This window comes from Capricornis sumatraensis, chromosome 4, assembly GCF_032405125.1.
Source record: "Capricornis sumatraensis isolate serow.1 chromosome 4, serow.2, whole genome shotgun sequence".
NCBI lineage: Eukaryota > Metazoa > Chordata > Mammalia > Artiodactyla > Bovidae > Capricornis > Capricornis sumatraensis.
In genome coordinates, this window is record NC_091072.1 from 147,015,508 (window position 1) to 147,029,819 (window position 14,312).

The following is a 14,312-nucleotide window of genomic DNA, read 5'->3' on the forward strand; positions in this document are numbered from 1 at the left end:
TAAAAACATTCTGTGCCTGTGAATCTGGACACAGAGAGAGCAGCCCCGACGTGAGACATCACAGAGCAGCCAGAGAAGGAGGATGAAGCCCATCTGGATACAAGGGATGCCTCTGGTCCGTCAAAGGAAAACAATTCCCCTTAAATCTCCTCTGAGGGAAACTCTCCTCCCCAAAGCCCAGCCGAAGCAGCTCCACCTCTAATTCCTGGAGTGGACCTGTAGTCACTGTTGTCCTCACCATCTCTGGTGTAATACGGCAGTTTAGTCAGTGAGAATCTGACGGGAAAGCCTCATGCGGAGACAAACATCACAAATGACACAGAATGACCCTCCCCACACCCACGGGACCTGTGTTAAGGCTGAGAAGGGACAGGTCTGGCTCCTGCAGTGTAGACAGAGGCTGGGAGATCACGGGGCTCTGAGAGGCCATCCTGCCTCTCTGGAGGGGCCGTCTCTGTTAGCCTGGGGCACACATGGGGTCTGCAGGTGCTGAGAAGATGTGCACAGCCAGTGGGTGGTGACAACCAGAGATCCCAGGAGGGCAGATGAGACACTCACCTGGGCTGCCCAGACCTTCCTTCTGTGTCAGAAGGTAATCGAGCTCCTCATACACAGCTTCAGCAAGAGCATCTTCATAGCTAGATAAGGCTGAGAGATCACCCAGCAGGTCGCAGAAGCTTCCCCAGATACCCCGATCCAGCCAGCCCACCTTCATCTCCCTGGTGCTCACATGGGGGCTGCCAGGACCTCAGCATCGTCTCCTACCCCGTGCACCATATCTGCACATTCTCCCCTCATCTGACCCTGATTACTGCTCAGCGCCAACCCTGTCTGGTCTCACAGGAGGGGCCATGACTTATGAGAGTTCACACCCCAGTCCTAAGAACCTCTGTCTACTCAGCCCTTAGAGCTCAGCACAGAGCACATGGAGTCTGCAACTCAGAACAGTACCTGGCCCAGGTTCCCCTCCTCACACCTTCCCCATCTCCTGCCTGCCCATACTCTGGGGACCAGGGGGAAGCCCACCTCTGCGCTCTGCTCTCCATCTGAGCAGCTGAGTCACCAGGATGATGAGGACCAGGAAGAGAAGGGACCCCAGGATAAGGCAGAGGACCCCAGGCAGGGAGAAGATACCAGGGAGATGATTCGAGGCTGGTCTGGTCCCTAAAGAGAACAGGAAAAAGGGCTGGAGATAGTCTTGGGCACAGAGAAATCTCCTGTGTCAGCATTTTCAGGAGCTCCGGACAATGGCGTCTCAGCCTCAGACAGTGTCAGGGCTCCCCCGGGTCTCATACTGAGACAAGTCAACTCCACTCTGGCCAGTGTGGCCCTGAGGCAGAGCTGGGGATTGTGAGGGAGCTGCCCTGCCGAGACAGCCTCTGAGGACCCAGCTCATCGCCTCTCCTTCGGCTTCAGGGGACAGAGCATCAAACAGTCCTGGGATCTACACCTCACTGATGAGGAGCAACACACAGGGGCAAGTGGGAGTTCCTTAGATTCTACAACATGGGAACTAGACTTCCTTGGACCCCGGGCATGAGAACATTTGACCCTGGACATCAAGGCAGGGGATTGCCCCAGTGTAATGCCCTGGCTGCTCCCCAAGAGCCACAGCTCCTCAGACTCTTTCCTCTTCTGAGCTGTCAGAGAGCCCACAGAACAGGTCCCCAGTATTTGAGTATTCTCCCCTACTGGTGGATGGATCACAGTACCTGCTGCAGTCGTGGGCAATGTTGTCCTTACACCTAAAGAGAAAAACAGCAGTGTGGGGAAGTGGAATTGGTCAGAATGCAGGGCAATCCATTTTTCCCTCCTGAGCCTGAAATCACCCCTCAGTCTCCACAACATCAGTGTCCAGTCCTCCCAGCTCCCCTGTCCTAGGTCAGAGCCCCAGCACCCGGGATGTCTGAACACAAACTCCCCACCATGCCCGGCCCAGCCCACTGCCCCCATGCCGCCCCAGCTCACCTACATGGACCCCGAGCTCCTCACTCACCAGAGCACCTCACACCAGCATCCTCCTCGTGCTTGCAGTTGCTCTGCCCCCAGGGCTCCGCAGCACAGTCCCACAGGGAGGACTCCCGGCCCCTGCACCGCACCTCATCCAGCCAGATGCTCCCATTTCCAGGGCCGAATGTCACGGCCTGCACGGCTTCCAGGGCCTGGCCACAGCCCAGCTGCTGACACACCACCTCGGCCTCTGCCAGGCTCCAGGAGTCATCGCACACGGTGCCCCAGGAGCCGCTGTGCCAGACCTCCACCCGCCCTGAGCACTCGCTGTCTCCTCCCCTGAGCCGGAGCTTCTCCCTGTCTGAAAAGGCAGCAGCCCCTCCTGTGACAGTCCCTGGTGGGAGGAAGGAGCCCCTGGGAGACACAGGGGAGGGGGCGGGGCTGATGTACCTGTGCAGGGGGCAGCAGTTGGACAGCTCTTGGGTCTTCTTCCTGCAAACAATGGGGAAACACTGAATCAGAAACAGCTGAGGGTGGTCCTGTCCCCACATAAGATTATCTAAAGTCTGACTCAGTACAAATGACACATGAAAATACAGGCTCATTATCTCCTAGGCTGAAACATTCACTGCATCTGATCACCGGCTGAAATTACTTTAAATATTTACTTGTTTATCAGTCTTCACACCCCACAGCAAATATAAACACAGACATCTACCAATTTACACACTCTCCTCTGAATGAAAGTTCCATTAGAAGAAGGACCTTGTATATCGTATATGTGCCATGTTTCTGATATTAGGACAGTGCCTGCACATTGTATGTACTCATTCAACAAATATCTATGGAAAACCTTTCCTAAATACCTAGATAGAAGCTTGACAAATATTTATTAAATGAATGAATAGACAAATAAAATTCAGTGAAATAAAATTTCTCTTTTAAAATTCATAATCAGTGAAATAGTAAACCAAATATAAGCCAAAGGTAACAGTCTATGATAATGGTTCATATTAAAAATAATGTCCAAAAGCACAGAGTCAATTTATATTCAAAATCTCATGTACATAATTTTAATGGAAAATTATTGGATAGATTATAAACTACTCTTACCTACTATTCAGTGTGACAGTGGGGAAGTGGATACTACTGTTGTAAAAGGAACCCCTCTTTTCTAAATTTATTTTTAATTGGAAGGTAATTGCTCCACAATGTAGTGTTGGTTATGTGTGTGTGTGTGTTAGTCTCTCAATCATGTCCAACTCTTTGTGACCCTATGGACTGCAGCACACCAGGCTCCTCTGTCCATAGAATTTTCCAGACAAACATACTGGAGTGGATTGCTATTCACTTCTCCACTGGATCTTCCCTACCCAGGGATCAAGCCCAGGTCTCCCGCACTGCAGCAAGTTTCTTTGCTGTCTGAGCCACCAGAAAAGCCCGTAGTGTTGATTAGGAATCTCTTAAAAAGGAAGTATACTTACTAGAGCTAATCAATGAATATAGTAAAGTTGCAGGATATAAAATCAACACACAGAAATCCCTTGCATTCCTATACACTAATAATGAGAAAGTAGAAAAAGAAATAAGGAAACAATTCCATTCACCATTGCAATGAAAAGAATAAAATACTTAGGAATATATCTACCTAAAGAAACTAAAGACCTATACATAGAAAACTATAAAACACTAATAGATGGAGAAATATACCATGTTCATGGATTGGAAGAATCAATATAGTGAAAATGAGTAGACTACCCAAAGCAATTTACAAATTCAACGCATCCCTATTAAGCTACCAGCCATATTTTTCACAGAACTAGAACAAATAATTTCAAGATTTGTATGGAAATACAAAAAACCTTGAATAGCCAAAGCAATCTTGAGAAAGAAGAATGGAACTGGAGGAATCAACTTGCCTGACTTCAGGCTCTACTACAAAGCCACAGTCATCAAGACAGTATGGTACTGGCACAAAGACAGACATGTAGATCAATGGAACAAAATAGAAAGCTCAGAGATAAATCCACACACATATGGACACCTTATCTTTGAAAAGGAGGCAAGAATATACAATGGAGTAAAGACAATCTCTTTAACAAGTGGTGCTGGGAAAACTGGTCAACCACTTGTAAAAGAATGAAATTAGATCACTTTCTAACACCACACACAAAAATAAACTCAAAATGGATTAAAGATCTAAACATAAGACCAGAAACTATAAAACTCCGAGAGGAGAATATAGGCAAAAGACTCTCTGACATAAATCACAGCAGGATCCTCTATGATCCACCTCCCAGAATACTGGAAATAAAAGCAAAAATAAACAAATGGGATCTAATTAAAATTAAAAGCTTCTGCACAACAAAGGAAAATATAAGCAAAGTGAAAAGACAGCCTTCTGAATGGGATAAAACAATACCAAATGAAGCAACTGACAAACAACTAACCTCAAAAATATACAAGCAAGTTATGCAGCTCAATTCCAGAAAAATAAACGACCCAATCAAAAAATGGGCCAAAGAACTAAATAGGCATTTCTCCAAACAAGACATACGGATGGCTAACAAACACATGAAAAGATACTCAACATCACTCATTATTAGAGAAATGCAAATCAAGACCACAGTGAGGTATCATTTCACACCAGTCAGAATGGCTGCGATCCAAAAGTCTACAACAGTAAATGCTGGAGAGGGTGTGGAGAAAAGGGAATCCTCTTACACTGTTGGTGGGAATGCAAACTAGTACAGCCACTATGGAAAACAGTGTGGAGATTCCTTAAAAAATTGAAAATAGTACTGCCTTATGACCCAGCAATCCCACTGCAGGGCATACACACCGAGGAAACCAGAATTGAAAGAGACACATGTACCCCAATGTTCATCGCAGCACTGTTTATAATAGCCAGGACATGGAAACAACCTAGATGTCCATCAGCAGATGAATGGATAAGAAAGCTGTGGTACATATACACAATGGAGTATTACTCAGCCATTAAAAACAATACATTTGAATCAGTTCTGATGACATGGATGAAACTGGAGCTGATTATACAGAGTGAAGTAAGCCAGAAAGAAAAACACCAATACAGTATACTGACACATATATGGAATTTAGAAAGATGGTAATGATGACCCTGTATGCGAGATAGCAAAAGAGAACAGATGTATAGAACAGACGTTTGGACTCAGAGGGAGAGGGAGAGGGTGGGATGATTTGGGAGAATGGCATTGAAACATGTATACTATGATGTAAGAAATGAAGTGCCAGTCTATGTTCGATACAGGATACAGGATGCTTGGGGCTGGTGCATGGTGATGATCCAGAGAGATGATGGGGTGGGAGGTGGGAGGGGGATTCAGGATTGGGAGCTCGTATACACCCATGGCGGATTCATGTCAATGTATGGCAAAACCAATACAGTATTGTAAAGTAAAATAAAGTAAAAATAAAATTAAAAAAAAAAAGAATTTTCCACAGTTCATTGTGATTCACATGGTCAAAGGCTTTATGTAGTCAATGAAGCAGATGTTTTCCTGGAATTCTCTGGCTTATTCTATGATCCAACAAATGTTGGCAATTTGATCTCTGGTTTCTCTGCCTTTTCTAAACCCAGCTTGTACATCTCAGAAGTTCTCAGTTCACTTACTGCTGAAGCCTAGCTTGAAAGACTTTGAGCATAACCTTGTTAGCATGTGAAATGAGCACAACTGTGAGGCAGTTTGACCATTCATTGGCATTGCCCTTCTTTGAATTTAAATGAAAACTGACCTTCTCCAGTCCTGTGGCCACTGATGAATCTTCCAAATTTGCTGACGTATTGACTGCAGCACTTTAACAGTATTACCTTTTAGTATTTTATAGCAATATATATGAGTCAAACAATGCAAGTCTTCACTGATGAATGGATAAAGAAAATGTAATATAGACTTATATCCACCCATAAAAAAGAGGAAAATCTTGCCAGTTTCAACAACATGGATGGACCTCAAGGGCATTATGTTAAGTGAAACAAATCAGACAGAGAAAGAAAAATACCATGTAATCTCATTTATATGTGAAATATTAAAACAAAAAGCAAGTTCAGAGATGCTGAGTAGTTGGTGGCTACCAGAAGTGGGGGATTTGGTGCAGGCATAGGTAATCAAAAGGTATAAATTTGAATTATAAAATTAATAGGTGAAGAGATATAACATACAGCATGGTGACTATAGTGAATAGTGTATTGTCTATTTGAAAGATGGCAAGAAAATACATCTTAAACATTCTCATCATGTAAGAAAAATATTTAAATATATATATGGATCCATATAGAGAGATATAACTAGACTTACTGTAGTGATCATTTAGCAGTACACACAAACATATAAGCATTATGTCATACACAGCAAAAAATATAATGTTGTATCAGTTGTATCAATTTAAAAATTTAATAAAGTTTGGAACATGTAGATTAAATTAGCTCCATCCAAACTTCATTTTATAAACTCAACTTAAACCCATCACTTAGATTTTAAAATATCAAATCTCACTAATAACTTCCAACAGAGTTGGGAAAGACACAGAAACAGACATAAGTCACCTGCACATGAGATGTAGGCTTCCTCCTTTGGAGAGCATGAACTGTATTTCCACGGGCCAGAAGGACACTGCCAGAGAGAGGTATCAGTTTTCTGACACTGAATTAAATCTACCCACCGGGGTCTAGAACCTTCCCTGAGACTGTTGACACTTCCACTGTCCCCACAGCCAAGCTGACTGCAAATGATGGACACGGTGACATCATCCATGGGGCTGCGGCAGACACTGCCCCAGGTCCCGTTGTAGAAAACTTCCAGCCACCCAGCACACTCCTGGTCCTCGCTGACCATCCTGAGGGCCAGGAACTCTGAGATTGAAAGGGAGGAGACAGGACACAGTGAGCACCCCACTCAGTGCTCTGGATTTTCCTCTCCCCTCCAAATTGTGAACATTCATCTGTGACCCGGCTGAGGAAGCAAATCCATTAGATGACCAGAGTGAAACTTGTCTCCTTTTCACCTGACTTTGTCCATTTGTGTCTGCCTTTCTAAATATTTCTACCACCGTGATGTGGTGGATATGAACTGAGAGGAAGACCAACCTGGACACCTGCAGGGAGAGGGAGCTGACACCTGCTTCCTGACAAAACATCTAAGAGAGTGTATGAAAGGGATGTGATGTGGACAGTGTGGAGGCAGATAGAATAATGGACCTATGACTGTTTCCTTAACTGGCAAAGGGGACTTTACAGAAGTGATTAAGGTAAGGACTGAGATTACCCTGAAATATGATGGATTAACCACCTGAGCACAGTCTAATCACAGTCTTAGACTCACTATCCTTTAGGGTGGAACACTTTTCCTCGTTTTGGTTAGAGGGAGATGAATATATGGATAACAGTTAGAGAAGTGGAGTGTTGCTGGTCTGATGATGAACAGAAGGGGGTTATGAACGAAGGCAGGCAGGCAGGCAGTTTTTAGAAGCTTGGAAAGACAAGAAACAGATTCTTTCCCAGAGGCTCAGAGGTGATGTGACCCTACTGAAACCTTGAACCCCATCCAGTGAGATTCCTGCTGGACATCTAAGCTACAGAAGTATAAGGAAGTAAATGTGTTGTTTTAAACCATTAACTATGTGGTAACTTGTTACAAAACAAAAAAACTAGCACCTTGGCTTTAAGACTTCTCTACCATATGTACCAGAAGAGTGAGCCCCGATGTCAAGGAAAACTGAGAAAAGGCTCTGCCAGGAAACACTACTGAGGGGAAAAGACCAGAATCTCAGCTGCTGCAGGAGGCAGTGAAAGCACCTGGTCTTCAAGCCTGCTGGAAAGACAGGCTCCATAGGAGGAAGCCTCCTTCTCTGGTCGTTTCAGCATCTCTCCCTCAGGGCTCAGACCCCCGTCCTCCTGGGCACTCCCCTCCCCTCCACTGTCCACACTGTGGACCGTTTGCAGCGTGGACCTGAGCAGATGACCCCTGCGTCCTCCTTGTGTCTGCAGTCGTGCTGCTCCCAGCCCCGGGAAGGGCACCTCCACACGTGAGACTCCTTTCCTGTGCAGTTCAGGTCGTCCAGCCAGATGGGCCCTGATCCTGCCCCGAAGTGAGCAGACCCCGTGGCATTAAGGGCTTCTCCACAGCCCAGCTGCCTGCACACCACGCGGGCATCTTCCAGGTCCCAGCCATCATCACAGATGGTGCCCCAAGAGCCCTGGTCAAGGATCTCCACTCTCCCCGCGCAGGGACCGCCCCCATCCACTAGGCGGAGCTGTCTACTGTCTGAGGAGAGAGAAATGGGACAATGAGGCCTTGACCTGAGGAATGAAAAGGGTCTTCTGTCCTGTGGGACCCTCACCTGAGCAGTAGGGGGCGCTCCCCTCGGAGGCGGCAGACCCTTGATCAGACATGGAGTCATTGCACTGGGGCAGCACCTGGGAGTAGTTTCCTGAAAAAAAGCGATGATTAGAGGGTTGGGAGGGTTGAAGAACAGGAAACTCAGTTAAGCAAAATAATTTTTAGGAGGGGAGGGGAGGGGAATTTGGGGGGAAATGGTTACATGTATATATATGGTTGAGTCCCTGCCTGTTCACCTGAAACTGTAACAACATTGCTAATCGGCTAAACCGAATACAAAGCAAAAAGTTCAAAAATAGTAATAATAATAATAATGAGCTAGTGATGGAGCTGAGATGAAAGCTGTAACATACCAGTAAAGTTGCCATAATCTTAGCGTTCCCTTTCTCTATGAACAGCGCTACCTGACAATGCCATGATTCCTGTTTTAAGCCAAACTTTGCCCTAAGAATGAGTTAAATAAGTTGCTCTATCCTTAATCTACCCCTAAATAGAAGACGCGAAACAGAATCCTTTCTGAAGGATTTGTACAACTTTTTATCTACAGTGTTTGTGATTTTAAAAACACAAAGAAAAATAATAATAATTAATTTTTTTAAAAAAGAGATCTCATGGAAAACAAGAGGAAAAAGAAACATTAAAACAATTTCCCAGGGTATTGGGCTCTTAGACTTACCTGACAGAGAGTATATTTTATTCATTTTCATTAATTTTTATTTGAGTATAATTGCTTTACAACGTTGTGGTAGCTTCTGCTGTACAGCAAATTTAATACGTTATATATACATGTAAGGGTTTCCTAGGTGACTCAGTGGTAAAAAAAAAAAAATCTGCCTGCCAAATAGAAGACTGGGGTTCCATCCCTCGTTGGAAAGATCCTCTGGGGAAAGAAATGGCAACCAACTCCAGTATTCTTGCCTGGGAAATCCTATGGACAAAGGAGTGTCACAGGCTAGTCCTTTGGGTAACAAAAGAGTCAGACGCAACTCAGCGACCAAACAACAATGACACATATATAAATAAATATCCCCTCTTTCTTGGACTTACTTCCTATTTAGGTCATCACAGAGCACTGAGTAGAGTTCCCTGTGCTATACAATAGGTTAGTATTTATCTGTTTTATGTGTTCAGTTCAGTCGCTCAGTAGTGTCCGACTCTTTACGACCCCATGAACAGCAGCACGCCAGGCCTCCCTGTCCATCACCAAATCACGGAGTCCACCCAAACCCATGTCCATCGAGTCGATGATGCCATCCAACTATCTCTTCCTCTGTCGTCCCCTTCTCCTCCTGCCCTCATCTTTCCCACCATCAGTGTCTTTTCCAATGAGTCAGCTCTTTGCATCAGGTGACCAAAGTATTCGAGCTTCAGCTTCAACATCAGTCCTTCCAATGAACACCCAGGACTGATTTCCTTTAGGATGGACTGGTTGGATCTCTTTGCAGTCCAAGGGACTCTCAAGAGTCTTCTCCAACACCACAGTTCAAAAGCATCAATTCTTTGGCGCTCAACTTTCTTTATCGTCCAACTCTCACATCCATTCATGTCCACTGGAAAAACCATAGCCTAGACTACATAGACCTTTGTTGGCAAAGTTTATGTGTGTGTGCATGCTAAGTCACTTCAGTTGTGTCTGACTCTGTGACACTATGGATTGTAGCCCATCAGGCTCCATGTCTATGGGAGTCCCCAGGCAATATCTATTTTATAATTAGTATCAATAGTGTAGTGTTTCTGAGTCTGGTGGCTGAGGCAGTAAGAATCCGCCTGCAATGCAAGAGACCTGGATTTGATCCTTGTGTTGGGAAGATCCCCTGGAGGAGGGTATGGCAACCCACTCCACAATTCTTTCCTGGAGAATCCCTGTGGACAGAGGAGCCTGGCGGGCTACAGTCCATGGGGTTGCAAAGAGTTGGATATGACTAATCGCACAGCACAGCACATCAATAGTGTGTATATGTCATATACGTCAATCTCAAGGTCCCAATTCATCCCACTCTTCATTTCCCCTCTTAGTATCCATATGATGTTCTCTAGGTTGGTGTCTCTATTTCTCCTTTGCAGCAAGTTCATCTCTACCATTTTTCTAGATTCCACATATAAATGATGTTATACAGTATTTGTTTTTCTCTTTCTGATTTACTTCATTCTACATAACAATCCTAACTCAAATCCTAAAAGATGATGCTGTGAAAGTGCTGCAAGCAATATGCCAGCAAATGTGGAAAACATAGCAGTGGCCACAGGACTGGAAAATGTCAGTTTTCATTTCAATCCCAAAGAAAGACAATGCCAAAGTATGCTCAAACTACCGCACAACTGCACTCATCTCACTAGCAAAGTAATGCTCAAAGTTCTCCAAGTCATGGTTCAACAACACGTGAACCATGAACTTCCAGATGTTCAAGCTGGTTTTAGAAAAAGCAGAGGAACCAGAGATCAAATTGTCAACCTCCGCTGGATCATTGAAAAAGCAAGAGAGTTCTGGAAAAGCATCTATTTCTGCTTTATTGGCTATGCCAAAGCCTTTGACTGTGTACATTACAAGAAACTGGAAAATTCTAAAACAGATGGGAATACCAGACCACCTGACCTTCCTCTTGAAAAATCTGTATGCAGTCAGGAAGCAACAGTTAGAACGGTACATGGAACAACAGACTGGCTCCAAACAGGAAAAGGAGTATGTCAAGGCTCTATATTGCTACCCTGCTTATTTGACTTATATGCAGAGTACATGAGAAATGCTGGGCTGGATGAAGCACCAGCTGGAATCAAGATTGCTGGGAGAAATATCAATAACCTCAGAAATGCAGATGACACCACCTTATGGCAGAAAGGGAAGAGGAACTAAAGAGCCTCTTGGTGAAAGTGAAAGACTAGAGTGAAAAAGTTGGCTTGAAGCTCAACATTCAGAAAACAAAGATCATGGCATCCAGTCCCATCACCTCATGGCAAATAGATGGGGAAACAGTGGAAACAGTGGCTGACTTTATTTTTTTGAACTCCAAAATCGCTGTAGATGGTGACTGCAGCCATGAAATTAAAAGACACTTACTCCTTGGAAGAAAAGTTATGACCCAGCCTAGATAGCATATTAAAAAGCAGAGACATTACTTTGCCAACAAAGGTCTGTCTAGTCAAGGCTATGGTTTTTCCAGTAGTCATGTATGGATGTGAGAGTTGGACTATAAAGAAAGCTGAGTAATGGAGAATTGATGCTTTTGAAGTGTGGTGTTGGAGAAGACTCTTGAGAGTCCCTTGGACTGCAAGGAGATCCAACCAGGAAATCAGTCCTGAAGGTTCATTGGAAGGACTGATGCTGAAGCTGAAGCTCCAGTACTTTGGCTACATGATGTGAAGAACTGACTCATTTGAAAAGACCCTGATGCAGGGGAAGACTGAAGGCGAGAGGAGAAGGGGACAACAGAGGATAAGATGGTTGGATGGCATCACCAACTCAGTGAACATGAGTTTGTGTAATCTCCAGGAGTTGGTGATGGACAGGGAGCCCTCTTGTGCTACAGTCAATGGGGTCGCAAAGAGTCGGACATGACTGAGAGACTGAACTGAACTAAACCGAACATAACAGTCTCTAGGTCTATCCATGTCTCTGCAAATTCTGCAGCTTTATTCTTTTACAACTGAGTAATATTCCATTTTATATATGTGGAACATCTTCTCTATCCACTCCTCCTGTGAGGGACATTTAGGTTGCTTCCGTGTCCTGGCTGTTGTAAATAGTGCTGCAGTGAACATCAGGATGAATGTGTCTCTTTGAATGATGATTCTCTCCAGGTATGTGCCCAGGAATGGGATAGCTGAGTCATACGACAGTTCTATTTTTAGTTTTTTGAGGAACCTCCATACTGTTCTCCATAGTAGTTGTGCCAATGTACATACCCATATGTAGGAGGATTCCCTTTTCTGCACATTCTCTCCAGAACTTATTGTTTGTAGACTTTTTAATGATAGACATTCTGACTGGCGTGAAGTAATACCTGACTGCAGTTTTGCATCTCTCTAGTAATTAATGATGCTAAAGATGAAACTTCAGTACTTTGGCCACCTCATGCGAAGAGTTGACTCATTGGAAAAGACTCTGATGTGGGAGGGAATGGGGGCAGGAGGAGAAGGGGATGACAGACGATGAGATGGCTGAATGGCATCACTGACTCAATGGATGTGAGTCTGGGTGAACTCCGGGAGTTGGTGATGGACAGGGAGGCCTGGCATGCTGCGATTCATGGGGTCGCAAAGAGTCAGACATGACTGAGCGACTGAACTGAAATGAACTGAGTAATTAGTGATGTTGAAAATCTTTTCATATATTTGTTAGCCATCTGTATGTCTGCAGAAATGTCTGTTTGTCTTTTTCCCATTTTTCAATCGGGTTGTTTGGTTTGTTTATATTGAGTTGTTTGAGCATTTTGAAGATTAGTCGCTTGTTAGTTGTTCGTTTTAGTAGCAAATACTTTCTCCCATTCTGACAGTTGTCTTTTTGTTCTGTTTACTTTTTCCTTTGCTATGCAATACCTTTTAAGTTTAATCGGGTCCTACTTGTTTATTTTTGTTTTTATTTTCTTTACTCTAGAAGATTGGTCAAAAGAGATCTGTTTGCCATTTATGTCAAAGAATTTTCTGCCTATGTTTTCCTCTAAGAGTTTTATAGTCTGACAGAGAATTTAAATAGCCAGGATTAAAGTCTTCAAATAATTAATTAACAAGATGTGTGTCTTGGCAGAGAAATGATAACAAAAACAAATGAAAATTCTACAGCTGAAATTAAGAACTAGAGAATGAGTCTATCGGCACATTAGATCATTATAAAGTAGAAATAGTAAAATGGAAGATGAGAGGACAAATATTCCTCTGTATAGAAAATTGGTTACATGGTAAGTGCCTGGTTAACAATACTGTATAACAAAGTTTCCCCCCAAACTTAGCAGTTGAAGGAATTTTTTTTTTAATTTTGATCATAATTTCCTGGTCAGTAATTTGGGAAAAACTCAACTTGGCAGTTCTATCTTTGGGGTCTCTCATGTGGTTGCACTTAGATGTTATCTGGGGCTGATATGTCTAAAGGTTTGATTGAACTGTGGTTATATAAGGAAATTCCCTGAAGTATTTTTTTGTTGTTGGGGAGGGGGAGGGATAAAGGAGCATCCTGTCTGCAACTTAATCCAGAAAGATTTTACATACTCAAGGGGAAAATGGGGCAGGAAAGGGAAAAGGAGGAGAGAGAGGGAAAGCTAGAGCAAGACAGAGAAAGAGAGAGAAAACTAGAGTGAGAGAGGGAGGGAGAGAAAAGAAAGAAAGAAGGATTAAAGCAAAATACTAAGCTAACATTTGGGGAATCCAGATAAAGTTCAGAGAGAATTCATTCCCAGAAACCTTCACTAAAGGAAATACTAGTAACATCAAACCCATAAAATGCCTAAGAGAAAACCTAGTTAAAGATGTGCAAAACATCTGAGAGATATTCAAGACCTAATTGAATGAAGGGATATATTTTGACAATGAATTGAGAAACTCATGTTGTCAAAGTAAACCATTCTCGCATTTATATACAGATTAAAGCTAACCTCAGTAAAATTCCCTGATGCTTTTGTGTGTGTGTGTGAAACATGACAAGATGATTCAAAATTTATGTTGTTCAGTCACTCAGTCATGTCTGACTCTTTGCAACCCCATGGACTGCAGCACGCCAGGCTTCCTTATCCATCACCAACTCCCAGAGTTTACCCAAACTCATGTCCATTGAGTCAGTGATGCCATCCAACTATCTCATCTTCTGTTGTCCTCTTCTCCTCCTGCCTTCAATCTTTCCAAGCATCAGGGTCTTTTCTAATCAGTCAGCGATTCACATCAAGTGCCAAAGTATGGAGCTTCAGCTCAAAAATATATACAAAATACAAAAACCAAGAATGACCAAGGCAGTTAGGAAGAACAGCAACAACATAACTTCTTTACATTAAAGTTACCCAG

The 14,312-nt window shown here is 43.6% G+C and overlaps 1 protein-coding gene across 1 annotated transcript in view; it reads right to left on the reverse strand.

Moving 5' to 3' along the window:
• LOC138077656 (antigen WC1.1-like) overlaps positions 1–14,312 on the reverse strand; it is a 54,350-nt gene that overhangs the window by 3,124 nt on the left and 36,914 nt on the right. Inside the window, exons 11-18 of the mRNA XM_068969764.1 lie at positions 8,329–8,418; positions 7,938–8,252; positions 6,536–6,841; positions 2,401–2,442; positions 1,997–2,311; positions 1,713–1,745; positions 1,027–1,164; positions 559–648 (exon numbers count right to left, since the gene is read on the reverse strand). Coding sequence (XP_068825865.1) covers positions 559–648; positions 1,027–1,164; positions 1,713–1,745; positions 1,997–2,311; positions 2,401–2,442; positions 6,536–6,841; positions 7,938–8,252; positions 8,329–8,418 — 1,329 coding nt within the window. The remainder of the gene's footprint in view (positions 1–558; positions 649–1,026; positions 1,165–1,712; positions 1,746–1,996; positions 2,312–2,400; positions 2,443–6,535; positions 6,842–7,937; positions 8,253–8,328; positions 8,419–14,312) is intronic.